Here is a 10,580-nt window from a genome sequence, read left to right on the forward strand (position 1 = left end):
AGACATCTTGCAAGATACAAGTTTTTGTCTCTGCATGGGAGTATTACCCACACTGACAATACAGTCATCTGATCTGGTCTTAACAGCATTGTCTGCAATAATGCAATTCACTGAGCAGTTCTTCAGTGTATCCAGCAGTTCCCTGCTAAAGCCACCAAGCAGAGCAGAGCAGGCGGCGGACGGCTATGAAAGAGAACAGTGTGATCACTGTCAGGGAGGCCTTCACCCAAGCCAAAACTGGAGACAGGGGGTGTCTCATCACTAGATATTCAGTCAGCACCTGTTGTGTAAAGGGTGCCAAGGCAGAGACCAAAGACTTGAATTTTAATGTTATGTTATCATGTCTTAAAGAGATAGAGAGAGAAATGTTTAAATCCATGTGAAGAACATTGTATATTATTTTGAAAAAAACACAGAATGTCCTGTGTGTCGTGCATATTTTTATATTTTATATGTATATTCCTTTTTAAATTAAAATAATATGTCAATTGATATGTTTGTGTGATGTGGTTGTGTACTGTTTTCACAGCACAATTTATTCAGTAATTTGCTCTGAAGTGTATCTAAACAGGACGTTATTGTTTATTAACGCACGAGGCATGATTCCGAGCCACCAGATGGCGCCTGTGCTCGTGGAGCCGGCCTGTTTCTCAATTTTGCCGTGCAGAAGAAGTCGTTTGTCAGCCTCCCAGTCTCCACCAGACCTCTAGGCAAGGTGTCTGCCCGGCCACCGCCGTCGCACGCGTCAAGCCTCGCCCTGAAGACGCCCTGTCCCGGGTCCCTTCACCAAACTTCCTTCCCGGTGATAACCAACCCGCTGTTTTCGGCCATGGCGACCAGTGCGAAGCGAAAGCAGGAGGAGACTCATCTGAAGATGCTCCGGGAAATGACTAGCCTGCCCGCGAATAGGAAATGCTTCGACTGCGACCAGCGCGGCCCGACCTATGTCAACATGACAGTGGGCTCCTTCGTCTGCACCACCTGCTCCGGGATCCTGTAAGTTTCCTTTTGGGGATAAAGTGTCGTCTTTATTGTTTACAGTGTCTTACCAGGCAAGGACAAGGCGCCGCTGTCGGTCATGGATGTGTTTGGTACCACCACTGACTTGGCGGTACCGTTAGCTCGTTAGCTAAGTTAGCGTTAAAGTCAGGACAGGTAACGCCACCCTCGGTTCTTCCTCCGAGGCCGCTGGGTTGGGCCGGGTAATGTCAGCAGTTTGATTTGTTTAAGTTACAGCATTACTCCAGTGTGATAAGACGTGTTGTCATAGGCTGAGTGTGAGGGATGTCTCAGTGGTCAAGGTTAGCACGCCCAACTGTAGGTCCACATACCGGACAGCTAAATGTTTCACCAGCCTTGTTAAAAAGCAACCCGTCGCAGGGGGACCTCCTCTACTCTGAACTTAACCTGGACCTCCGACAAGTCATGCTGCAAACAAACACACACCCCTAGATAAGCCGGAGCAAGGTGGGTCTCTTAACTTGGGAAGTAGTTGAAAGTGGGGCAGTGGGTCGGTGAAACCACTTCTTGTTCCCCAGAAGCTCTTATCATGGTGATGAAATCAGGATTTATGCAATATGTTAACTGCTTGCCCACATGTAGTTACTCATATGAAAGCAAACATTTCAGCATATTTTGCTGTCAGCATGTTAAATGTGTTGTCAGGGAAGTTGTTGCAAGGCCACATCCACCCAGTGTATTGCAGCTGTATAAAGTATTTAACCTTTAATTCTAAGTCTATGTTTGTGTGTGTGTATGTGTGTGTGGCTCCACTATAAGGATTTGGATATTGGTATGCATTTAAGATAATCAGCATTTGAGCTATGACACAGATAAGATCATATCCTGTGGCATATTCTCTCCAGTCCTATGAGTCTGTGCACATATCCATTATTAAACCGTACAGAATGAGAGTAGGACGTCAATTAGGAAATGTGAAATAACTATAACTAACTTTTGAAGGCAGTGCTAACATCAGTTTTAAAATACAGTGCTTAAAAATATGTTTACCCCATTGTTTGTTTTGCTTCATTAAATCACAGTGGATTAATTGAGCAACAAAAATTGACAAATAAAAGTCAAACTTCTACCATATCATCTTAATTAAGTACAAAACACACAAGTATTCACCCTCTTGAAGTCAGTATGATTAGAGGCACCTTTGGCAACAAGTACCGCATTGATTCTTTGCAGGACACTGGTTTGTCCTCTTTGCAAAAATCTGAAAGCTCTGTCAAGTTGCAGTGAACAGCAATTTTAAAGTCCTGCCATAAATTCTGGTTTGGTTGGAGGTCTAGACTCTGGCTTGACCACACCAGGACATTAACATTGTTGGTGTTTAGTCATTCCTGTGACAGATTGCATCAGGTTTTCCACCAGGATTTGTCTTGGGTGTCTTCATTTTAACTTCAACTTTCACAAGCCTTGTCATGTCTGCAGCAGCACCCCCCAGTGATGGTGTGTTTGGGTCTCATCAGACCATAGAACCCTCTTCCACTTTGTTTCAGAGTCTCCCACATACCTTGTTGTGAACACTAGCCCACATGTTATGTGATTGTTCTTTTTTCCACAGTGGTTTTATCTTTGCCAATCTGCCATAAAGGCTGCAACTGGTTAAGCAACAGTTGTTGACTGCACAATTTACCGTTTTCGCAACAAAATCTTGGTTACCTTTCTTGCTGGTGTCTCTCTTGCACCGACCCCTTGAGGCCATTTAACCTTTTTTATGATTTACCTCACCTCTGAAGATTATGTGGATTGTTTTTCTTATCAGTGTTGAGGGTTGAAGGATAAGACCCCTTGGTACAATCTTGTAAGTTTGTGCTATATAAACAAGCAATAATTCAGTAATCTTGTCACAGATTTGTTTGTAAAACTTTCTTTGTGACTAAGCTTTTTGCCAACAAACTAGCTGCTGCACCTTCTATTTACTAGCGTAGGTAGAGCCATGTCACTTGTCCCACCTTGATTACACACAGTTCATTTTAATTTGGCTCATTATGTGACTTCTTAGAACAGTTGGCTCAACGGTATGATTTTTGTAAGTCACAAATTTCAAAATGCTTATGCAATTCATTATTTTGTGTTTTATATTTGTACTTGGGTTAGATCAATTTGAGAGATTTGTTTTAACTTTAACACTCAAGTATTTCTACTGTGGATCCACGTCAAAAACTGTGATTTAAATGTTTTAAAACAACGAAACATTAACAAGTGTATTTGGGATCTGCTATAAGACCCATTTCAAATATTTCTGAATTAACTTGTTGGGGAATGAATTTACAGGAAGGTATTACTTTCCTTGAGATTTAAAGCAAATACTATAAGTGCTATGGACTTTGAAACCTTTAACTAGCAGCAAATGCTTCCCTCTGATGTTCTGTGGGTTTGCATTTGCATTGCAAATGTCTGTCAAATGTTCATACTTACACTTAAAATACTCATGTGTCCCTCTCAGAGGAAAATGTATTGGTGTATCTAGGATTGGGTTGTTTTGTTGGGTTGTTTTGTTTGCTTGTTTCATTTCACATGAACAGCACTAGGTCGCTTCCTGCTTCTCTTGTTCTTCAGTTAACATATACTTCCTCCACCCACAGGCGAGGACTGAATCCCCCACACAGAGTGAAGTCCATCTCTATGACCACGTTCACACATCAGGAGATAGAGTTCCTACAGAAACACAGCAATGAGGTATCATGCACACTTTACACCAAAGGGCTCAGCAACATATTTCACATTGTTAAACATTATTTTAGTCAAGCCTGTCTAGTTCTGTATTCAGAGGTGGCATGCTGGCATTTTTTTGAACCCAGTTAACTTTATTGGCATTCCTCTCTCCTTACTTTTTTTTCCTCACATTTCTCATCATCCCCTCCCCCTTCCCTTTTGCCTTCTCTCACCTCTCTTCCGGCTTTGCCACTACCCCCATCCAAATCCCCTCCTTACCTCCCACTCTCCTCATTCCTCTGCCCCCCCGTAGGTCTGTAAACACATCTGGTTGGGCCTCTATGACGACAGGACACTGGTTGTTCCAGATTTCCGGGAACCGCAGAAAGTAAAAGAGTTCCTTCAGGAAAAATACGAAAAGAAGCGATGGTAACATAAAGTTATTGATTCTTTTTTTTTGTTTGTTTTGGCAAAAATAAAAACCTTTGTCAGCAACCTTTTATGACCATAGTTATTTCAGTTCTTCACCCTACGTTTAGACATTGTATAAATGGTGGAATTAAGCAATATTTTAGGAGAACACAAAAGAGTGCTGAGAGTTAAGTGCTATCTCTGCCAAAAAACATTTTGCAATTATGGATTTGGTTAACCATATGCTTTAGTTTGATAGCATGCTCTTCATTGTCTAGGACTTCCTATGTCTGCGTGTCACTTTCTTCTTTTGCTGCAGTGTTGGTGGAAAGAGAACACAACTTTTAACTGTTACAACTGTGCTTTATCAAACAAGATCCCATTTGATGACATTGAAATACTTCCTTTGCACCAAACAAATTAATAATTACTAATTTGTTGTACTATGTTCACATAGTGCTCAGATGGGATTGTATTATAAAAAGCTTTCTGTTTTCCCTTTTTTAATAAAGTTCTTTCCTGAATGCCTAGGTATGTTCCCCCAGACCAGGCAAGGGCAGTATCAAGTGTCCAGGCCTCTGTGTCCGGCTCCTCAGCCAGCAGCACTGGTAGTACCCCAGAAGTCCAACCTCTCAAGACCCTGCAGCTCAACAAGACCCCACTGCGCCAGGTAACAGAAATGTACACTCAGCCTCCATTTGCCCATTCGATAGCCACCAATGATGTCTTCTGGTATTTGGTTGGAGAGAAGTATATTATATATAGGCGGGGTAGAGTATTGCAGAATTATATATACCCTGTTGTTTTTCCTGCTGCTGCTTAGTCTCCGGGGCTAGGTCGTTCCCAGGCTCACAGTGCCGCCCAGGAGAAGAAGTTTGACTTGCTCTCAGACCTAGGAGGCGATATCTTTGCTGCTCCACCCACTCAAACTTCGAGCTCTACCAATTTTGCCAACTTTGCACATTTTCCAAGCCAGTCGGGTAAGCAAGCTTTCCCTCATAGGTCACAAACTGGCCAACATTTCACTCAGACTAATACAGATATTTAGCAGTTTGTAGCCTTTGGTTTGCCATCATCCCATGCATTTCCCATTTGCCATTGTTTTTATTTCCACATTCAGTGTGCCTGTGTTAATTGTTCCTTGTGTATGGCTGCAGCACCTCAGGGTAATTCAAATACCAACTTTGCCAACTTTGAGGCATTTGGAAACACTGAAATTCCATCCCATCTGAGCACGTCACCTCCCTCAAAGTCCTTTTCATCAGGTACCCCGATCCCCAACATTGTCTTTCCTCCAGCCTGTCCACACACACACTCTCACCCTCTCCTCAGTATTTTTTTTAATTTTCTTATTCATTACTTACTTAATCCACTGTGTCCACTGGGCAAGCCCTTTCTGTATCCAGCAATGCTCTATAGATGCTGAGAGCATGTGGTGGTCATCACTTCTGTTGGTTGATTGTAGCACATTTCACTTTTTTCACAAGTTTTTAAAGTAATGCTCGGCAAAGTTAGCACTTAAGAATAGCTAAGTTGTTATCAATGTTGGAAACACACGGGATACATCCTTCAATTCAATTGTTATCAATTTTAATTAATTTAAGAAAGACCTTGCAAAAGTGCTGTAAAGGGAGACACCTAGTGGACATTTGGCCCCGAATCTCACATTGTGCTTATTTTACAAAATAGCTTTGTAAATTTTCCCTCACACTTTAAGCTCTTAAGCTTTTCACTTAATAATTTAGTTACTTCTTTGTCTTTTTGTTATTTGACTGTGCATGTATATGCATGTGGCACGTGATCTTTGAGTATTATTTATTTATTTATTTATTTATTTTCTACTTCAAAAATGTGTTGAAAGGGGGAGGTGTGCCAATACCATCAATGTCTAGTGCCGTCACCACCCAGTCCCACACAGGGAGCACAGAGGATCGCTATGCTGCTCTGGCTGAGTTGGACAACAAGCTCAGCTCGACTGTGTCAACAGGCAGCAATGTGCAGGGGTGAGAGACTGAGACAGGCGCCCGCGCACACACACACACACAGTAATATTTTACTAACCCAGCTTTTTTTAAAAGAAAGTCGGCAACATGTTTACAGTTGTAAATGTTAATTAATGCATGAGTTGTGCATTAAAAAAACATTAAATCTCTACATTTTCATTACAGGAACATATTTGGACCAGTGCTTAGTTCATCGCCAGCTCAGAATCCACCTGTGTTACCCAGCATGCAGCCTGGCTTTGGAGGTGGTAATAGTGATTGCTACTACAGTGATGCACACAGAATGGAAAATTCATTTTTACATGTAGTTCGAAGTCTCATTTTGCAACTTACTCCTGTATTTCATCTAGCTGTCCCATCCACAAATCCCTTCGTTGCTGCAGCCGTGGCCCCGGAGATGGCCACCAATCCTTTCCAGACCAATGGCAGAGCTCCTTCTGCAGGTGTGTGTACATTTAAAATGTAGTGTGTTTAAGATCGTGCATTTTCTTTACCTAGGCATTTGTGTTACTTTGATGTAACCCAGTTACATTGCCATGTAGCTTTGTGATTTGAAGTATCTAGAATTTACTTCTCCGTGTGTGTGTGTGTGTGTGTGTGTGTGTGTGCATTTGTGTACACACATGCTGCGTGTGTCTTGTAGCCTCATTTGGTACTGGTTCTATGAGCATGCCTGCTGGCTTTGGGAATGCGTCTTCCTACTGCCTGCCGACCAGTTTCAGCGGAAACTTCCAGCAGCAATTCCCTGGCCAGGCCCCCATCCCTTACTCTCAACCTGGGGCCTACCACCCTCAGTCTAATGGTTAGTGGCCTCCCACATCCCTCTGTGCTCTTACCCTGTTCCGCCAGTGCAGTAACTGTCAGTGACTTAGCTCACCTGCAGAATTTTCCTCGGCATGAATTATATGTAATCTTCTCCACATGATGGCCCTCTGCGTTAGAAATTGCATTTAAGTCTAGCAGCAGAAAATTAAAAGTGTGACTTGTCAGTGGCAGCTACTGCACAGTGATAAAAGGTTGCATTTAGGGTACTAAGCTTTGGGCGTTCTGCTCTGTTAAAGCTCTGCAGCCTTTTGCACCAGCTGTGTGTAAGTTCAAACTTAGCCTAGTTATAATGTAAATTCTTACTAAGTTGTAATTTATTCATTACTAAGATAAAAAGTGGTTGCACCACTGAGATAAGTTACAACATAATTCTACGTAACAACTACTTATATAATAGTTGCCCCAGGGTAGGTGTAAATCATTAAATGTCACATAATTATACTCTCTAACAGCAAAACAGCCGTTTTTCTGCCACGTAGCATCATTTTTCATTAATTGCATGTCATTTTGCAACACAGTAATCCAGTAGAGACCTAATTTATTGATATTTCATTATTCATACAGCTTACTATGATGTGCTACAATGCCAAGTGGCTCATGCCAGCCAGAAAGCTAATGCACACGCCAACCATGACTTTCAAATAACTTTGATTGTTGATTGGCCACTTGCCTTATTTACTATTTTATGTCTAAACTAATTAAGTCATGCGTAATTAATTAGTTAATTATTCATGGTGCAACTAATTTTAGTTAGTTGCAAACTATCTAGTAGTTACTAATCCTCTAGTGTTGACCTTTAGCCCTAACTTAGGAGAGAACTTACACATAGCTGGTGCAACCCAGTGCTGGACCAGAAACATAATGAATAAATCTGACATCACTCATAAGGCTCTGTACATACCTGAATACAATCTGACACGCTGGGGCTTGACACCCCCCCCCCCCCCCCCCATCCTCCTCTTTACAGTCCCAATAAACTTATTATAATAATTTAGTTCATTGTAAAAAAAATAATGTTTTTCTTTGACTCTTTTTGGCCTGTTGATACAACAGTTAAAATTAAATACCTGTTGTAAATCCCTGTCCTGTATCACCCCTAGGCCCTGCATTCCCAGTCTACGGTCAGAACAAGCCCTCCATGACGCCCTTTGGGCAGCCCATGGCTGGCCCTGGCATGTCCAATAACCCATTCATGGTGAGCATGCATTGTCTTTTGTTTTCCCAACACGACTGTGAAAAAATGATATACTATGGAAAAGGCTTTATCAGCTTAAAGTGGTCATATTGTGCTCATTTTCAGGTTCATAATTTTATTTAGCAAAGGTTTACATGGTTTCATTTTCAAAAAAACACCATATTTTTGTGAAGCATCTCACTTCTATAGTTTTTGCTAGTTCTATAGTAATTGCTAGTTAAGGGCTAGCCAAAGAGCAGAGTAGGGCGGGTCCTGACTAGCTGGTAACCACAGCTTCGGTTCAGCTGTACATGTTCCCAAGCCAGCTTTGCAACATGGACAGGAGCAAGAGTTTCAGAATGGTAAGTTATTCATCTGTAACAAATTTTACCTTGATTAAGGCAGCAGGAGGATGTCTTGTCACAGTGTGTACTACAGCTCAGTGTGTTTCTCCACCAGCGTTTTTGAGGGCGTACCACATTAGCCACTAGGCGAGCATTATGACGTGTGTTACATAGTGATGCAGATAGATTATGGAAGCAAAGGCTGGACTACAGTTGAGCTGTTTTAAGGCAGTTCAGGAGCAGTGTTATCTGTGGGACATGGTAACTCCCTTTGTGGCTTTTTCACTTTGCACACCTATTACATGCACAGAAAAGATAAATAACACAATAAAAGAAATGGAAACAGCCAAAAGCATAATATGACCCCTTCAAGAAAACAATTGAACTGGTTGATTTCACTGAAAACCTGACCATTTGTAACATTTAATATGAATGGGATCATTGTCTCACAGCAGTAATGTTTTCTGTTAGTGTCTGAATGCTGACTCCCTCACTTATTTCAGGCGGGAGCCCCAGCCAGCACATTTCCTTCAGGGAGTTCTTCCACCAACCCTTTCCTGTAGCACAGCTCCGAGTCCTCGCCACCAGAGGGCAGCATGCAGCACATATTCAACTCACCGTTCCCTCATGCAATTAGAGGCAGTACATTTTTTTTAAGACTTACATTTTCGGATTTTATTTTTCTTCAGGAAAAAAAAGTTTACAACACTATGAAGGAGTGGAAAAGACTAAGGGACTGTTATGGAGGGAAATTTAATGTTTGGACTATATACAATACATTATATGCTTTTTATTTTTTGTTTATGACTGTAAGCTCTGTGCATATCATCATTTGTAATCATTAAGTACATGTTATGTATAACAAGGACTGAGTTAACAAGGGTGAGTATACACACACCTTGTGGGCCCCCCCCCACTACAAACTATAGTATCTACTTCTATGTATCTTGGTAAGGGTATATACACTAAGATTATTAACAGGGTTCCATCCAAATCCTTGATCAGTGGTTGAAGCAACCATGATGTTGCAGGTATTTCATTTTCAAAAGGGATTTCTTTTTGATATTTTAGAATAATTGCTACTATACAGGCACTAAGGTGCAAAATGTCCTCTTATTGTCTTACAGATCCAGATCCAAGTTGCCTATAACCCAAAGCAACCAAACCCACCTCTTTTTTAAACTAGAGTAACGTCCCAAGCAGGTGGGTGGGACACAGCATCCTGGACTGTTCGTCATCCTTTGAAATATTAACAATATCTGTGAAATTGTGAAGAAAGAGTAGAGTTTTTGTTTGAAAGGGCAGCTCCTTCAATATGAGGCTTGCACAAACTTCACATGGTTTAGCCTACCAGGTAAAGGGACAGGTGTGTCTACTAGAGCACAAATGAAGGAAAGAGACAAGAAGCGCAGGCATTATGATGACTATTTCTTTGTCCTGTTACCTTACCCAATCCATAAAATATTGGAAAAATTGGTAAATATTCTGTCACTAACCTCTCTCCTGCTGGTTGAAAATTTCAGAGGAGCACATTTCAGGTATTTACTATAACAAAAGGAAAGACTGTTCAGAAAGCTTGTAGTAGATGTGACCCAAATTGGGTCACTGAAAACAAGTGAAGAAGTTATTCACATGGTTGCAAGTGACTGGTCCTCTTGAAGGGGAATGGCTGGTTTACCAGACCCTGCCTAAGCAAGACATTTACAACATTCGAAAATAAAATATTGATTTGTTTGATGAAAATGTTTGAACTATGAAATGTTTGTTATGTTGTATTCACCACAATCCCTTAACATCTGTCCGATGTTAACCGGATGAGGACTAATATTGCGCTCTCTTCAGTTTGCTTTAAATAAGGCAAGGGAAAAGAACAGATTCATTACGGGATTATTACGTTACTCGATCAGCCCGGGACTTCCCCGAACTAGGGTCTCAATTGTGCCACCAATGACTAACTATAAATTTGTGTTTCTTGTTCTTACAAGAATAGGTAAGTAAATGTGTACATATATAATATATGTATAAATAAATTAAAAGATTTTTAACTACACTTTTGAGTTTGTGTAATTGTGTATCTAGGAAAAAACATTAGGTGAATAAATACTTTCCATTACCAGTTTATCAGGTACACAAAGCTAAAACTACAACAACAACAAC

General features: G+C 41.1%; 1 protein-coding gene across 2 annotated transcripts; it reads left to right on the forward strand.

The window, feature by feature from the left end:
* Window positions 1-670: 670 nt before the first annotated feature.
* On the forward strand, window positions 671-10,473 carry agfg1b (ArfGAP with FG repeats 1b). Of its 2 annotated transcripts, none has more exons than XM_038718387.1 (12): window positions 671-996; window positions 3,597-3,690; window positions 3,980-4,095; window positions 4,609-4,747; window positions 4,901-5,057; window positions 5,235-5,342; window positions 5,939-6,080; window positions 6,246-6,325; window positions 6,431-6,523; window positions 6,724-6,882; window positions 8,006-8,100; window positions 8,927-10,473. In XM_038718387.1, exons 1-12 carry the CDS (start codon window positions 830-832, stop codon window positions 8,984-8,986), a joined length of 1,410 nt encoding a protein of 469 aa, XP_038574315.1. In that variant the 5' UTR covers window positions 671-829; the 3' UTR covers window positions 8,987-10,473. The 2 variants fall into 2 exon arrangements, with proteins under 2 accessions (XP_038574315.1, XP_038574316.1); XM_038718388.1 differs by having other exon boundaries at window positions 830-996; window positions 9,551-10,473.
* Window positions 10,474-10,580: the final 107 nt, after the last annotated feature.

This window comes from Micropterus salmoides, unplaced genomic scaffold (assembly GCF_014851395.1).
Source record: "Micropterus salmoides isolate LMB-PRFRI ecotype aquatic unplaced genomic scaffold, ASM1485139v1 Ms_hic_scaffold_14, whole genome shotgun sequence".
Lineage (NCBI taxonomy): Eukaryota > Metazoa > Chordata > Actinopteri > Centrarchiformes > Centrarchidae > Micropterus > Micropterus salmoides.